Source organism: Molothrus ater, chromosome 10, assembly GCF_012460135.2.
Source record: "Molothrus ater isolate BHLD 08-10-18 breed brown headed cowbird chromosome 10, BPBGC_Mater_1.1, whole genome shotgun sequence".
Lineage (NCBI taxonomy): Eukaryota > Metazoa > Chordata > Aves > Passeriformes > Icteridae > Molothrus > Molothrus ater.
Window position 1 is genome coordinate 11,552,051 of NC_050487.2, and position 17,808 is coordinate 11,569,858.

At 38.9% G+C, this 17,808-nt stretch overlaps 1 protein-coding gene across 2 annotated transcripts in view; it reads right to left on the reverse strand.

Moving 5' to 3' along the window:
- SLC9A9 (solute carrier family 9 member A9) overlaps positions 1–17,808 on the reverse strand; it is a 171,102-nt gene that overhangs the window by 127,174 nt on the left and 26,120 nt on the right. For both annotated transcript variants that reach the window (XM_036388794.2, XM_036388793.2), the window contains exon 5: positions 5,673–5,788. In XM_036388794.2, coding sequence (XP_036244687.1) covers positions 5,673–5,788 — 116 coding nt within the window. The remainder of the gene's footprint in view (positions 1–5,672; positions 5,789–17,808) is intronic.

Here is a 17,808-nt window from a genome sequence, read left to right on the forward strand (position 1 = left end):
CTCATTAATGAAAATTATAAATAGTGTCTGCACAAGAACAGAGATCTGCAGGATCTTTAGCACATCCACCCTTTTAAGAGCTCCAGGAAACATTTTCACCTTGTTTTGACCACCACTGTCTGGGCACTTCCCCATGACCACATTTGCCTTCATTAATTATGAGAATCTCTGGGCATAGGTCAGAATGGCCACATCAAAGGGGATGTGCTGCTCTGCTATGGAAGAAAGTTAATTTAAGTTACCTCTGGACATAATAACGGTCTAGGAATAGTCATCATGTCCAAGGAAGTCACATCATGTTTTGTCAAATAGATGACTTTAAAACTCAAGGGAAATAATTTAAAAATAATCCTATACCACAGTAACATGCCCAGTCTGTGAGAACTTTGACATCTAAGTCAAGTTTGTAGATGCTGCACTGCAGTCAGCTTGGCCCCTGGCTTTCTGAAGGCACTGCTGAGCAACAGTGAGAAGGGCTTGGTTTTTGTGTGGTAACTACTTAAAGACTCCCATAACAACTTGTATTACAAAGATACCAAACTATTTTTCTTTAAGGTACTTGGCCTCTCTTGTTTCAGTGTAAGCAAATGAGGACAGAAAAAGAGGTGGGTAAAGAAGTGGCTGGAAGGTCAGGTCATTGGGGGAGCACCAACACCTTTTGTGGCAGTAGAAAACCCACACCAACAGAAATAACGTGTGCCAGAGCTGCTGACTCAGAAAGGGTTGTGAACTTCAGTTAAAATTCAGTGATGGGAAGCAGGAAATAGTGAGGCATCTAAGATTTTCACAGATTTTATTTATGCCAACAAAAGTCTGATTCACTTCTTCCCTGACTTCATGGGCTGAGGTAACATCTATCACATGCTGAACCCAACATGATTTCAGTTGTACCCAAGTCATAAGAAGTGTCTGTGGAGCTGCTTTGTGAAAGGTATCTTTGGACAAATGTAGAAACAAATTGGCTTGTTATAGATGCCTGTAAAAAGTATCTATAACTGAGATATCACCAAACTACAACAATCTCTGTGCTAACTGGATTCAGTGCTACTTTGCTGTTACTTTTAAAAGAATAAGGAAACAAAAAATAAATTACACCATTATATAAAGTATTGGTATTATTGTACCTCAGTCTTCTGACTAGAGCTATTAATATCTTTCATAGCTCATGGGACTGAATTCTTTAGGAGTGCAGTATCAATGAGAAGAAAATAAGATTAGAGAAATCTAACTTTTATTTCCTATTGACTTTGTCTAAAAATAAAGATTCAAATTTGAATTATAGACTCCTTTCCCTATTAATAAGTCACAGCACTCACAGATTAGTTCAGTGGTGAATAAGATGAAAGAGGACATATATTTTAATTTAAAACACATTTATAAACTGCCTTACATAGTGTTTGAAATGCATTACCTTGTTGCATTTATACATTATGCTTCTTAATGCAAAATCCTTCAATTTTATGAGAAACAGAAACTGCTCTTTCTGATAAATATCCAATTTTATCAATAACAAGAGCAGTGCAACTCACAGCTCCAGTTCAGCTGTAACCATAGTAACTTCAAAAAGGGAAGAGCCTTGTGATTGTCAATGTGACCAAAGGTAAGGGAGTTCATATAGCTCAGAAATAGCTGTGCTTCAGCAAACCCTCTGAGGGTAAATCACTTTTCTATACTTGAAACATCAAAAATTGGAAAAGAAAACAAAAGGAAGGGCTAAAGGTATGTGGAATGTCTTTGGATGGGAAGGTGATTGCCCAGAAGGTGTTACTAGCACAGCCCTGGAGGCTGCCACAGTTGTGCTGTGTGTGTATTTTTGGTGGCTGGGGCAGAGGTCCCATCTGTACCCCCCTGTGCCAGGTCTGTGCTGTTCATTGCTCCATTAGAGCCACAGGGACAGCTGGGCCACCAGGCCCTGTGGGCAGTGTCACTGTGCAGCTGGGCCACCAAGCCCCATGGGCAGAGTCACTGTGAGGTGTCTGAGGGGCAGTGTGACTGTGAGGTGTCTGAGGGGCAGGCAGTGTCACTGTGGGGCAGTCAGTGTCACTGTGGGTCTCTGAGGGGCAGGCAGTGTCACTGTGGGGCAGTCAGTGTCACTGTGGGGTCTCTGAGGGGCAGGCAGTGTCACTGTGGGGCAGTCAGTGTCACTGTGGGGCAGGCAGTGTCACTGTGGGGCAGTCAGTGTCACTGTGGGGTCTCTGATGGGCAGTCAGTGTCACTGTGGGGTCTCTGAGGGGCAGGCAGTGTCATTGTGAGGTCTCTGATGGGCAGGCAGTGTCACTGTGAGGTGTCTGAGGGGCAATGTCACTGTGAGGTCTCTGAGGGGCAGGCAGTGTCACTGTGGGGCAGTCAGTGTCACTGTGGGGCAGTCAGTGTCATTGTGGGGTCTCTGATGGGCAGGCAGTGTCACTGTGGGGCAGTCAGTGTCACTGTGGGGTCTCTGAGGGGCAGTCAGTGTCACTGTGGGGCAGTCAGTGTCATTGTGGGGTCTCTGATGGGCAGGCACCCAGGGCTCCCCAGCACCTTCCCTGCTCCCCCTGCTGCTCCTGAGCAGGGGCACCTGTGTGAGCACAGAGCACAGCCAGGAACTGCCCTGCTACCTCTGAAGGGAGCCCAAAACACTCCCAGAGTCAGGGCACACCAGAAATCAAATGCCAGTGCTAACACAAGGCAACCCTTTCAACAGTGAAACAGGGAAATCTGTGCTGGTTTATGCAGATGAAACAATAAGACATGATTTCCTTGACAATGTGATGAACTATGCCTATTGATCAGAATAAACAAAAATGTAAATACTGGTGTCATGTTTTAAATCAAGAATAATGAAGAGATAATTTGGGAATTTAGAAATTCTATTTCTTAAAATTTCACCTCTCACCTGAAGTCTTAAAATGAGAAACTTTCTCTACTGAAAATGATAAATGATTGGAAGGAGATGTTCTCTGTAAGATGAATTATTTGGTCAAGAGTGACCTTGTTTTGTCCCTGAAGTTTCTAACTGTCCTTTCTAGAGACATGAAAGTCTTTTGAGGCATCACAAAGTATTGTTGATATTTAAGGATCACAGTTTATAATGGAAAACACAGTCCCAAGTATATCCAGTCCTAAATTCATTTCTTAATCTTAGTTCCAGTGCTAGTTTTCTATGTAAGAGAACACACAGCAAATAAGAGCAATTCTCCTGAATTATTTTTATGCCAAAATATCTAGATTAAAAATCTTCAGATAAACTTCAGAACTAAAACTGCAGAGTGCTGTGACATTATTTCCTTCTTCTTTGCAATACTAGAAAATTTTACCTGGCATATGTTTGTTTGCTACCTTGAGATTAAAAAGCTTTGTTTAACATGTAAACACCTACCAGTCATCTTTACTATCACAAATAAGGAGCTCAATCAAACCAACTTCTGTCAAGTCAACAAATCAGTTTTTGGCATCTTTTGAGACTTAATTGCTTTCCATAGCCATGGGAAATTAAATCTCTTTTTGAAATGAGTTCATAGTCCTACACAGTGAAGAATTAAATGAAAAATCATGTAGCAAATCTGTCAGGAATTTATTATTTCATCTTAAGACCAATTTATTGTTGATAACACTCACAACATTTTACTAAAGTTTTCTTTAAAAAACCCAAAATGAACCCTAGTTATCACAGATAGAATCTTTATACTGATTATTTTACGCCCTAATATGTATCAGTTCTCTAGGGAGCCATATTTGAACTGATTTTGGAATGCCAGTGAGCTCTTTACACACTTGAGATTATAATTCACTGGCAAATCCTAAAACACAATGAAATATTTTCAGCAGTGTCAACCATTTAATTAATGAAAACCTTAATTCAAAATTCTCTTAAGTCTTTGAGGGGGTGAAATTTATGGATAAGATTAGTGAACACATGAAACAACTTAGAATATTGTGAATTGATAGCAGAGGGAGCAAGGCTGAACATTAAAAAACTCTTGGATGTGCACAGACTATATAAGCAGAGAAGTAATTAGAAACAATATTAATCAATGCAGTTTGTCACACTAAAAATAGTTTTCTCAACTGCAACTTTAGCTTTTTAAGCCTGTTTAAAACTCTGGGAAAAGTAATCCTTGTAACTTATTCCTTACAGTGCAAGAGGAGCTTCTGTTTTGTTGATTTTTTTTCCCTCTTGATTGTTCTAGATTAATCAGTGGTGATTTAATACTCTTATAATCAAAATCAGTGCATTTGTCTTATACATTACTCATCATAAGTCAATATTTGTGAAACTAAATAGTCTTGGACTGGGAAATGGGAAAAGAAACTGAGCCAGCTGCAAAACCCTATTCATAGCACTATCACGAAATAGACTTGGAAATTGTAAGGATGCTTTTATTCCATAAGCAGTTGATTTTCCTAGGTTTTCCTTGTGCTTCCAACTTCTGTGTTTTTCTCTTGCTCTGAAGATTGGCTTCAATCATGTGCTGAGTCTTATTAATATGGCTGGGTGATTGAAGAAGTGGCAGCATATTGGATGTGTGGATTAATTTGAGAACAACAATTTCATGCAGCTTTTACAGTAACCTTGCAACAACTGGTTTTGTGGAAACAAATTGTTTTATACCGTACTTTTAAGCTGTCAGAATGATAAATCACAAGCCCAAATATTTTGTTAAATATTGAGACTTCATTTAAAGACTGGAAAAAATATGTAGAACAATATTGCTTTTTCTCATTTCTTTTAAAAGCCAGGAATTTGAAAGCTTTATTCCTAAGTCTCTTAGAGAAGCTTCTCAAGTGCAGTTTTTTAACACTAATGCAGAATTTCACATGCATGACAAAACGTTTTCTCTTCTGTCTCCTTTAATTGCTCAGCTGAAAATTTTGCAAAAATCCATTGCACCCTTGCAGACTTTGTATTTTGTCTTAGCAGATAACCTCTATAAATATCTGTTCACCTTCTCCTTTACTGTGTTCCCACAGCTGCAAATAGCAATACTTTTAACACCTGAGTATTCTTATTGACAGTTTCAACATAACAAATCCTGGACAAATCTATGAAAGCTAGGCAAGCTTTGAGATTAGACTGCTCTAATTAGAAGGTAGGACTAGAACACCTCCAGACATCCCTCCAAATCTAAATGATTCTGTAATTCTTTGATTCCAAAATTGACTGATTCTGCTTCCCAGACTTTGCCATTTACTGTAACATTGGGCTTTAAATCTTGTATCTGCAAATTCAAGTCAATTTCTTGGTATCTGAGTTGTATTTATCCTGAACACTGATATCACATAAACAGTATTTATATGGCCAAATTTGAACACTCCATTCCCCATATCTTAAAGGGGGTTATGTCACACATGGATGTGAGGTTGTGATTATTATCTGTGAGGCTCCAGCAGTTCTCATATCAGCAAGCAACAGGTGGTGTCCTGAAGATCAGAGCATTTTCCCAATCTTTTCAGTAACCTTAATTATAAAGTTTGTGACCTCAGCCTAGGAAAACCAGCTACTAAAAAGCCACAAGGTATCTCAGGAGCTGACTTGGACTTTGATTTGCTTATGATTATCAGAATATCAGGTATTTAACAGCTAAGAGAAGAAAAAAAACCCCAAGAACAGAGACTTAGAACATTTCTATGGCATATACAGTTCTTATTTACTCTTCTGACTTTTGAAAAAGTAATTTATTTGAAATGGTTACCTGGATCTGTGGCAGACATCAGCGATCCAAAAAATAAACAGTCAGTGAAGTGGAATTCCCATTGCTTTAACTGGCCAATGTGTACCATGGCCTTCACAAAGCCATACATTATCAACCTGTCAGGGCAAGGATAAGACTGGTATTCAGACAGAGTATGTAATATTTATGTTTAATTTACATTATTAAAGAGGTTCGTATTCTCTACAGCTTCTTTTCAATGAATGTATCACATGAATACTGAACATAAACTGGTATCATATAAAAATTCTATTTCCTGTTCAACTGTCAAATACTGTATTGAAATGTCAGAGACAATTCCAAATCAAAGGTTTTCTGGGTAATTTTCATCTCCTGTTAGCAGAGAACAATGGTTTGGGCTGTTTATTTTTCAAAAGGAAAGATAAGGTAAGCTTAAGAAGACATTATTAAGACAAATTTGTCTAATGTAGAACTTTTAAACAAAGGCAGTTCTCCTATCAGCTCTGTGGCTTGCTCTGTATTTCTAAATGAATTGTGTTATTCTATCAGCTTTTAAATGTTAGCAGCACTCAAAGTTCCACATAAGGTCTCTAAGTGGGCATATTTAACAACTCACAGTGACAGTGAGCCAGCAAAGTCATATTTCAAAATGCACTGCTACAGCCTCACTAGTTTCACAGGAAATGTTATCTCTGGTTTATGTAACTAGACAGTGCTCTCTGAGATGTGCATTCCAATTAGAATCTTGAGATAATGTGGAAAAAAGAGATTCACTTGTTGTTAGAACCTGTTGCAGATTTTTACAATATTATTCATGTCAGTCTAGTTAATAATAAACCCCATTGCATTCAATGCCTGTTCCATAAACACACAGATTGACAACTGTGCTCTTCTAACTTCAGGCTCTAAACCAATCATTTTAACAAGTTCCATGCATGCTCATCCTGAGCTCGGTTTTGCCCTCAGCTTTCCTCCTAAGGAGCTCCTGAATTCCCATGAACACTGACCTGAGGGACAGATAAAATGCAATTAACAAACAGCCTGAGAGTTAATTACAAATGGCTTTCAGATACTGCACCAAGCTCTCTGTGTTGCACAAGGAGAGAAGCAGAGAGGTCACCACAGCCTTCCCCAGTGGCTCTGAGTATTTGTGTAGATATTTACAGAAGTTCTCCAGCAAACAGCTCAGCAGCAATCACCCTACACCGCTGTATGCAGCTCTGGCTCTCCTTGATTGATGAGCTCACTTTCTTTCCCTTCCCAAAGAATAATGACTCAAGACCTTGCAGTGAACTCAGTCTTCTTATCCCCAGAAAATTTTGTCAGCTCCAAGGAATGAGTCCTTCAAAACCTGACTGTGGTGCTGCTCTCCCAATTTTCAATTGTATCCAGAGCCACAGTAATGGAAGTGAGCACAGCCAGGTCTTTTAGAAATAATTGCCTAAACCTACTTGCAGGTTTGACCAGAGATACTCTTCTCCCTCATTCAAAAACATTTTAAAATATTAAATAAAAATAAGTTGCAACTATCTGGCAAATTTAGTACTGATAATTCTGCATATTGAAAAGATGGATCCCAGTGGATACCTGAGCTCCCAATGGTAGTGATATTACACATCATCCAGTAGTACCCAACACAGCTGTTCTTGCTGGAAACCCAAGAAGGAAAGCACACCCTAAAGACAGCAGGACATTATTCCCAAGGAAATGTTCTGCACTGATGGTACTACTGCTATTATAAAGTGGAATTGCAAAAAGATAGTCTTATTGATTTTTAGAGCTACTGTCACTTAATTTGATTAATTTAGTATATTTTTAGCAAGTTTATACCAAATTTCAGTAAATCAGCTTGCTTTATTAATAAAAAATCCATTTAATATATGTTGAAAAAGTATGGAATGTCTTTTAGTAAGTTGTAAATAAATCAAAGCATCAGTGACTCTGAATTTCGTGTGGAATGTTCCTGTCCCATGGGAACGTGTTCCCACCCAGTGCTCACTGCTGACACAGAACAGGCAATTGACACCAATGGAGTCAACATAAAAAGCTCTGAATCTGTTGAGTAGGATAGCACTTCTATTTCCAATTCCTGTCTGTGAAATCATCTTTTTTACTAATAAAGAATGCTAAATTTTATTTTTCATTGTTTTAGAATTTCAGAACTGAGATCTTCAGGGCAGTGTAAAGGAAACAGAACTTCAGTGGCAAATCAGTGTAACTCTGATTTTCAATATGGCTTTGAAAATCTTAATTTTAAAATAATACTGCAAAAGAATTTTATTTTATACACTTTTTGAAAACTTTTTTTAAAATCTGTATTGCAAATACCTTGGTAAAATTCTTGCCTCTTAAAATGTGAGATCTTTATATCTGTGTTCTAAATGATCCTTATCTGATAACTTTATAGAGTAAGAGCTACTTTCTCTATAAGCCTGGATTTTGCATTTATACTGTGAACTGTGCATCATTTAGAGCACTGTGTTTACTCCAGGAGATAGTGTCCCTTCATTCTCCCCAAATGAACCAGTGAGGAGGATTCTGTGGAACAGAAATAATGAGGCACAGAGCTGGGCAAGGACTTAGGAGAGGAGACTTCTGTTGAAAATCTGAGTCCTCAGAGCTGCTGCCTCAGGTCCCTGCTGCACTTTGATCCACAAAGCCTCTCAACTCCCAGGAGGTTTCTGGGGGGTTTGTCCAGCACTGTGTGTGTCCAGCACGTCCTGCTTGTCCAGGGATCCTGTGGGATTCACACACTGATGAATGGCCTGGCTGCCAGTGAGAACTGCAGGGACATCCTGACTCTCACAAAGCCCAGAGCTGCAGGAAAAAGAGGTGGCTCCACTTTGCAGTGCCTTTCATTCTACTCTGACTGAGCAGGACATGTGAGCCTCAGAGCCAAACCTTGTTTCACCCCACTGTCCTTTATTTTTCCTACACTCAGCTGCCAAACAGGTCCCAGCTCCTACAAGCTGCTCCACCTTGCTCATAATGAGGCATTATTCATTAAATTAGGCAGCTGGAATGTGCATGGATGTGACAGTGGGATGTGGTACCAGGCACCATGGGTCCTATCCTGGGTGATGGAATTCTGACCTTAAGCCTACGCTTTGAAGTCAGATTCTTTTCCCTCTGTCCCTCTAGCTTTGCATGTCTCAAATTCTGCTAGGTGACAAAGCCAAACAATGCAATTTTTGTTTTGCATCTAGGTATATATGTCTGTTCTAGAAGCTACATAGACTCAGTGCAGAATAGGGAGTTGATTTGGAATTGTCCTACCTCCTTATAACTTCTTTTTCTCATGAATAAATCTTCAAATTCAGCAATGTATTTTTGTGATCAGAAAGTAGATGATCAGAAACATTATACTTAGAAACAAACTGCAGCTAAATTGATCAATAATTAAAAGTTGCTGAAAACTTCTCAGTTGGACTTAGTGATGGTTTGGTTCTTCAGAAAATGTTTGTGAATAACTGATTTGTCAAAGACTTGGAACTGTCATAAAGTAAGAAAACAGAAGAATAAAATGCAGATTAGCTTTGCTGCAGGGGCTCTGACATTTTCTACACCCAAACATATTTTTAAAGTCTGGGGAGGAGCCCATCAAGTTAGAGCAAGTATTTTACCACTTCAGCAGGAAAAGAGAAAAACAGTAATGTAATGTAATGAAACACATGAGAATTCAGAATTTTCCAGATTACACAAGTCTGGCACTCACAAAGTGCCTCATCACTAAAAAATGCTGCATAGAATGCTGTCATTACACAGTAGAGGAGACACCATATAAATATTTGACTTGCTGAAGTAAGAATCTTTTGGGAAACTGAACTTTAACCACCACAATTTCCAGTATGAACCAGCAAGTAAACCACACAAACGACACAAAATCTCAGCCCAACAACACAAACCCCCCCCTTTAAACTGACAAAACTAACAAAAATAGAAGTAAATAACAGACACTGAAGAACCAGAACAAAAACTCTTCAAGGCTTTAATTATTCTGAGCATTGGGCTGTCCTTAGATTTTTGAAGCCAGACTGAATTTTGAAGCTTGTTGGTGTAAAGAAGTGGGAGTGAAGAGTCTCCATTTGTGCAGGTCCATTTTTTTACTAGCACAGTTCTGCTATGCTGAGGAAAGAGTTTGGAAAGCACACTGGCTGTCTGTGTACTGCTGGAAGGTTCCAGTGACTTTATTTATAAAGCTGCTCTCCAGGAAGGCTTCTCTGGGACAACCCTGGTCTAGCTGCAGTTTACATGTACAGGGGAAAAAAGAGAGCTATCTCAAAAGGCATTTAAAGAGTAATTACTACACACAAAACTTTCTAAGTGCTCAGGAAGAGCTTTAGATGCAGCTCAACAGAAGTTTTTTTTTGTTTTTTTTTTTTTTTTTTTTGCAAGTGTTTCCTTTAGTAGCATCTGTTTTAAGGGATCTGAAAAGAGAGAGCAAAATTGCTTTGGGGGTTTTTGGGAAGCTCTTGTCAGAAAGCTCTCAACAGCAAAACCTCTCTTCAGCAAACTGCCAGTGGAAGAGAGATAATTGGTAGTTTTGGAGCAGAGGAAGTGGGGTATGTCTGATGCAGAATGGGGAGGCTGCAGGAAAGATGCAAAGGATAGAAGCATTGCAAGCAGTCACAAACAGGATCAGAGCACACTGGGAAGGGAAAAGATACCAGAGTCTTCAAGACAGGGAGGCTGAAAGCCTGGCAAGAGTTTTGGTCCTCTGGGTGTGAGTAAGGCAGTGAGCACAGCACACCCAAAAGGCAGGCAGACAGCAGGGGCTGTGCTGCTCCCAAGGCAGCTGGGGAAACCAGCCTGGGAGCAGCACCCCTGGCATGTGAGACTGCAGGGGTGTCCAAAAGAACTGCTGAGAGCAGCTATGAACAGTGCACAAGGGGGACAGGATGACAATGCATAAGGTACCTTAGGTACATGTGAGATGAGACAGATGCAAATTGAAAAAAATCCTTTAAATCCCTTGTGTTAAAAATATGCCTCACTGGTGTAGTCAGGCAAGAAATCTGTGCTGAGCTTTGCCTCCCAAAAATCCCAGCCACACCTTCAGCTTGCAGGACCTGGCATCACAGCACCTATCCCTCTGCAATAGAGCAAACTGAAAAAATAATGGCAATAAATACATATGGGCAGGTTAGTTTATAGGCCGCTGCTTCTTTGAAAACTAACTGCATCCTCTCATGCAAACTAAAATGGGGAAACCTACCAGTTCTAAAAGAATCTACTCCTAAGTTAAAGCTCTAGGGGACATAAATAGAATGTAACAGAACCTGCTAAGTGAAGATATACAGCACACATACATGCCCTGTATCCTCAATACTGATAGCCCCATCTGCCTGATGATTTTATCAGCAGTTGTATTTTCTTCAGCTTTGTTATTCATTGCATTATCACTGCTGAATCTCACTGTGGGTCTTTATTGTGTTAAATGTTTTAAAAACATAACTCCAGATTTAAAATGTTTGTGCAGTTATGCTGTGTAGCATGGAAGAGACTTGTAATTTACATCTTTCTTGCCAAATATGTTTTCTAGCCTGCAGAGAATTTTTTATGTCATAGTCTAACTCCCTAAAGAATCTTGCCTTATCTAGACATGATTATCTTGTAGCTTGAAGCCAGTTGAACATAGCTACAGATTGTAATCATGCAAGTAAAAGATGAAAAAATATTTCTTCCTTTACATTTCTTCTTTTTCACAAGGAGTGGTGATATCAATAAACCAACAATAGGAAAAGGGGATGATTTTATTTTCCTTTGTATCTGAAGTAACATAGTGATTGACTGAAACCATAGTAGAAATAAAAAGTAATTTTTCAGAATTTAAAATATATGCTAAAAACAGAAATAATAGAGATGAAAATTAAAAACCTGTTTTTTTATTTTGCTCTTTCTGTTTCTAACATACCAATATATTTCTATTACTTTTTCCATGCAACAGAATTCTTCACATCAAATGCTCTGGCTGCAGTGATCTGTTATTTTGAATTGCTCTATGTGCTACTACTTCCTTCTTTTAGTTCTCTTTTAAATCAGATTTGTCACTAGAAAGGGTAGTATCATGGGCATTTCTCCAAAAAAATCATTTTCTCACTAATCAAAGCAGGAGAAAACCTCACTGAAGTGTGTCAGGTAACAATAAAGCAATAGTAACATTACCTAAAGTTATTTCGTATAAATCACACAAGAAGAAAACCCCTCTGGCTATAGAAATAACAGAGATCAGAAAAGAGCCTGACTTTGCAAATCACTGCATCCCAGTTACCTGGGGCACAGTACTGTCCAACAGCTGAGCATTAGAACTGCAGAGCTGCAGCTCTCACAGAGCTTCAGCACCAGCAGGTCTGACACAGCTCCAGGGAGCCCTGCTGTGCTTGGCTTGGCTTTTCCCAATGGGCACTGCCAAAGATCTATCACAGAGACTCTGGAAGCAGTCACAGATCATCTTCTGTGTGCTTCTTACCTCAGAAGTTGGGATGGGAAGGCTAAATGGAGAGAAACACACTTTACACCTCAGAGATAGGGAAAGAAAGGCTTTGTTCCAGCAACCTTGGGTCCACAGGGAGCTCCTCAGACAGTCCTGTGCTACCAGAGCTTTGGGAAAGTGAGGCTGTTCAGAGTTACTCAACCAAGCGAGCAGGTATTGAATATAAATAAAAAATCCAGCCCAGGTTTCTATATCAGTCAATTTGGGGGCCAGTGGTAATAGAAAAAGTGAAGAGATCTGAAAGAGGCTTCAAAGTGGCGGGGCTGTCATGCCCTGTTGTTTCACTTAAGGGACGACCAACCATATTTGTGTTCAAGGCTTTAGGACTGGCTTGAACAAGATTATGCAGAAGGCCTGAGTGCTCAGAATGTCTCAGCGTCTGAGCCTTTGCTTAACTAAAAATATCTTCCTATGGATTTGTCCTCATGAAAGTAAAGAATAGCTACATGTCAGTATGAATTTTACTTTGGTTAACCTTCTGTAGTACATTCAACCAGGGGTTGAATTATTGAAATATAGAGATGCTTTCCTTTAAAATAGAAAAAACCATTTTGCCCAGGTTCAAAGTTTCAACATATAATTGTAGATTTTGCTCATAAATGCTAACAGTGTAGCAAAAGTAAGGAGTGAAAAAAGGGGATAAGGCAGGTAGGGGGATAGAATATAAGAAAATAAAGATAGTGTAGAGAGTAATCTTACCCCTAAGGAGTTGCAGCTGGGTCAATTATCAAAGATTAGGAACAGGCCTGGCTTTAGCAGGCTGCAGCTGTAACCAATGAGAAGAAGATGCCATAACAGAGTGGGGTGGCTGGGTGAGAAGGGAACTGGAGTCAGTTGGCTGCTTTGTGAAGAAGAAAGAATCAGTGTTCTGAGGAGCTGCCCACGATATGAAACCTTTGTCATAGGGAGACAGCAGTATGGAACCCCTGCAATAAGATGACAATAAGGCATGAACACACATGAGATGAAAGTTAGTTGAGGTCCTCAGTCTTCACTGGAAACTGTCAGTAAGTGGTATTTCATGGTTTGTTTTTTTGTTAAAATTTCTTATCTCTTTTTTCAGCTGACTTTCAAATAGCCCTTACTGTATTAGAGGTTTACAACAGTGTGCACCACAGACATACAAACCAATTCACCACCACTCACAACTGCGCGCTATAATTTAATGTATTTTTAGTACTTCCCTAATGAATGTAACACAGCTTCAGGATCCTGTGTTCCTGAGCTCCACTTAAATTAGAGCCATTATGCATTATATGCATAACAACCTGAACCTCTGCAATGAAAAACCTGCACTTGATCTCAGAGTGCTGAGTAAAATGTAATAATTACTTGGGTAAATGAGCCATGAAACACTGCCAACTGTACTGTGTCCCAATCATAGTGCCACTTAATATTTTATTGCACTACACAAATTTAAACATTACCTGAAGATTTACTTTACTCAGTGTTATAAATTGAGAGAACCTTTGAAAAGGGGATGAATTACTGACAGTCTTACGTATATACTTTGAGACAGATATCCTCATGACAGTAAAAATTAAATCTATAAAAAGAAGACATAAGATCATCCATATACAATTAATGTAAATTATTTTAAAAATTCCTAATTCACTGTTTTACAGAAGGTGGTGGCATTCTAAAAAAATATTAGTGACACAAAGAGACTTTCATTAGGAAAAAAGAAGGACTGAAAATGCCCAGTTTACAGAGAGAAAAAAGGCACTTTTAGATTGTATTATCTACAGGAGTTAAATATAATTAAATGTCTAACTCGGAGTTCTCAGATCACACAACTGTTGTCACATCCTGAGCTACCACACAGAGTCACTCAGGGCAGGGTAAATTGGGTTCACTGGTTAATTGGCTCATTCAGTCAGCCAGCAATAAATTCACCAATCACATACTCCAATGATTACCATCATTCTAGCAATCAGAACATGCAAAGTTTTTCTTTGCCTACAAGAAGTCAACCTTCTGAAGAATTTTGTCTGGTCTAAATATTTAGGGGTTTTGTAAGTTCAAGAAAACCTGCTGCAGCTCATAAAATTGCCTCCAATATGAGAAGTTTCTCTCTAGTTCTCAGCTGAGTGGGTGCTTTGTATGCTGAAATGTTAAGACCCCTAATCCCATCCCATTATCAATATAAATGTCTGACTTTAATATTAAAGAATCTGCTAAATCCATGGCTTTAACCACATCTGATAGCACTAAGTGTCTCAGAGTAGCTGTGGACCCAGAACAAAACTTTGTATCTGTTTTCTTCACCTTTGAAGCTTCAAATGTGCCAACATTTAATATCACTGTGTATCACCTTATTATTGTACAGACAGAGGGATACATAAGGGTAATTTTGTCTTTTCAACCTCAGGAATATTGTATGTGTGAAGAAAACTCTATGAGCTTTCTTCAGAACATCACATGACAGAAAAATCCTACTTTCAGAAATAGTTTTCAGGACAGTCAAGAATGATAATATAAAGACCTGTCTATGGAAAGTCCTCAAACCTTTCAGATCTGAGTGATTAAAGGAAAAAAACAAGTCTGATCCAGCAGAAATTCACAAGAAAACTATTTTGAATCAAGAAAGTGAGAGCCAATAATGTTTTGAACTTCCTCTCCAAGTACATAAACATTGCTGCATCCTAACCTGCTATCAATCTCTGTTAAAGGCAGAGTCATGCTTCTGGTTATTATTCATGCTGAACTAATTAATGAGTAATTCAGCTATTCTCTAAATTTCAGAATGAACTCCTCCAAAGATTCTGGAACAGCGACACTTTTGCCCCACATTTGAAACTACAGTATTTGAATTTTACACATAAAACAAGAAAATATTTTCATTTAATATTTCATATCAAAATACATAAACCCCATGATCTCATTTGCAAGGAACTTCTACAATAGGTTTTCACTGCAGCACCTGATGTTTCCTTTAAATTAGCTTGTATTATCATTAAAAGGTAATTAGGATCAGTTTGTGATTTCAGAATAATGTAAATTGGATTAGAGAACAGCCTGCTGTAAAATAGGGCATGAAATGAACTATAAAGAAATATGTTTGAAACAGTTTTAGCATTTTTATTGGATTAGCTCAGTCAAATAGTAGTACAAATAGCTCAAGAACAAAGAAAAGAAGAATTCATACCTGCATTATAAATGAAGATTGCCAGGTACCCTTGACAGGCATTTAAGTTAGTGCAGTTTTCAAATGTAAAATTTATTGTTTGATTAAAAAGTTAAATGTATTTAGGACAGAAAGGGATATTGCCAAGGCTTGAGAGTTTCCAGGTGCCTACCTGGGCTTGGTTCTGTCTCTCTTAGAAATAGGGGACACTGTGGAATATCAACCAACTTTAAAACACTGAAGTTCTACATTTCTAAATTAGGGTGTGGTTACATCTTGGGATTTGGATCTTGTGCCTTAGTAATTGAAATCTAAAATTGAGACCTCTGAAAGTGTGAGAATTTCTGTAACTGTATAGACAGGAAAAGAAACACATCCAACTTTTAACACATCCAACTTGAGGCTGGTTACTTCAGCCTCAAGAGGTGCAGTGGATTGATGGTAAATCCCTTGGGGCAAAGACTCATCATAATGAAACACATGGAATGTCAGGCATTGCTGTTTGTGGAGAGTGTGAGGGGTGGGATGAGAGAAGTCATTCCCTAATCCTCTGCTTTTAGGTGTGTTGTGAGCAACTTGACAAGCTCAAGGTAGTGAATGAAAATGCCAATGAAAACATCCTGTCCCCACTACCAAGAAGGTTCTAGATATTCAGAGTGCAAGGTGCTTTCTGTCAGACCTGGACATACCGGGGGATCCTCACAGGCTTTAAGCACATAAAAAGCCCTTTGTAGAATTCTTTTTTCTCTTCTTTTACTATAGCTGACACTGCACAAAGCCCACCCACACAGCAGTAAGTGTATGCTCTGTGGCTCTATCCTGTATCCATGCTCCTCACTGACAGTAGCCAAGGACAGACCCCATTTAAGCTTAGGAATTGCCAAAACATTTGGTTAGTTATTGCTAGCAGAAGGCAGTAGGTGGAAGTTATTTCTTATTGCTTCTGAGATTTAGGATATAACCTATAGGATTCTGTAGGATATATGATTGAACCTCTAGCATAAATCTACAGATGTGTCAAGATCTACTTCACTCCCTGTCCAGGTTTTCATTTCCTTTCCCCTGAAGGCAGAAAAACCTTCTAAATAAATATATTTTAGTTTTCTAGCACTGGAATATGACAAGGAGACGTACACAGGCACAAGCTGGATGTACAAAAGAAAGTTTTTACCACAGCATTCCTGACCAGTTTGTGGCAGTAACATTGTAGGACAGATTGATTTGGTGCATCTCATGGAGGTCACTTCTCTAACTAAGGAATGCCCATGCCCAGTTACAGGACACCTGTTCCCATTACAGGATCTGTCATGATTGTTGTGTCTCATTTAACAACCAAAGTTTCCCATTCTACAGGATGAGGTTTGATAATCCTTAAAATCCCAAGCTACTGCTGTAGCTTTTAGTGGAAATGATTAAATGGAAAATTGCCTTAAATGCTTCCTGGGTGAGGCGAAAGAATGATAATTAAATTCATTAAATGGAAATGCAGTTGTGATGCACTGGCTGCTTTCTCATGGAAAAATTTACTTTGTAAATACATGTAAAATGGATTGTTTTGATGAGAAAAGGTAGAGATATTTGTTTAAATTATTTCGACTTCGGAACAGGGCTAAGAGTGACAGTGGATTACAGGAGATAAAATTCTTAAATATGCATGTAAAACCATCATGGGACAAATAATTTTTGTCTGAGTGATGTACATTACATATCAAATTAAATAGAAGTGTAAATAAGACAAATATATGGGATTTGGCCAGATTACAACACTTCTGTGCTGGGTGATTGAAACCAAGCAGCTATATCTGTCCTGAGAACTGCATACTAAGCTTAAACTGTCCTTAAATTTCCAGGGTCTGTGAAGGCAGAACAAAACTACTGATTAGTAAAAAAGCAGGTGCAACTCATTGGGATTCAGGGTAAATCTACAAGTATGTGTCACACTGTGCAGCATCAGGATGTAGCAGTTGCTTGATAGTGCTTATCACTCTGATAAAGCATGCAGAACAGGGAATAAGAAACAGCCTACAGTCAAAAACTGCTGGGCAAGTCTGGGGGAGGAAAATGCAACGTGATTATTAAGGCTAAGGCTAGCGTGGATGCTGGGGTAAATATTACTATTCCTGCAAAGGTGTGTAAGGGGATCTTTCCACACCCATTATTTAGGGTTTTGTACTTCTAGAAATACAAACACCTTTGCATGTTACACTGGGCAGGATTCTGTTAGAGGTCCAGTTGCTGAAGCACTGACAGACACTGCTGTATTGTGTCCTACCCACCAGCACTACCTTCAAACATTCTCCCCCAGCCCTCTGGTGATGTGGGCCAGGGCATGGGTGAAGTGGCTTTGCAGTAATGCACTGCAATCAGACATAGATTGGACAAGAGGCTGGAAAATATTTTTCCAGCAATAGGACTGATTAGGCATTCACAGCTAGAGCTGAAGCACTGTAGAAATGCAAATAGATTTGTTCTCTATAATGGCAGCAATTACTGCTTTGCTTCATCCTATAGCTGGATCAAAGCAGAGAGAAAAGGAC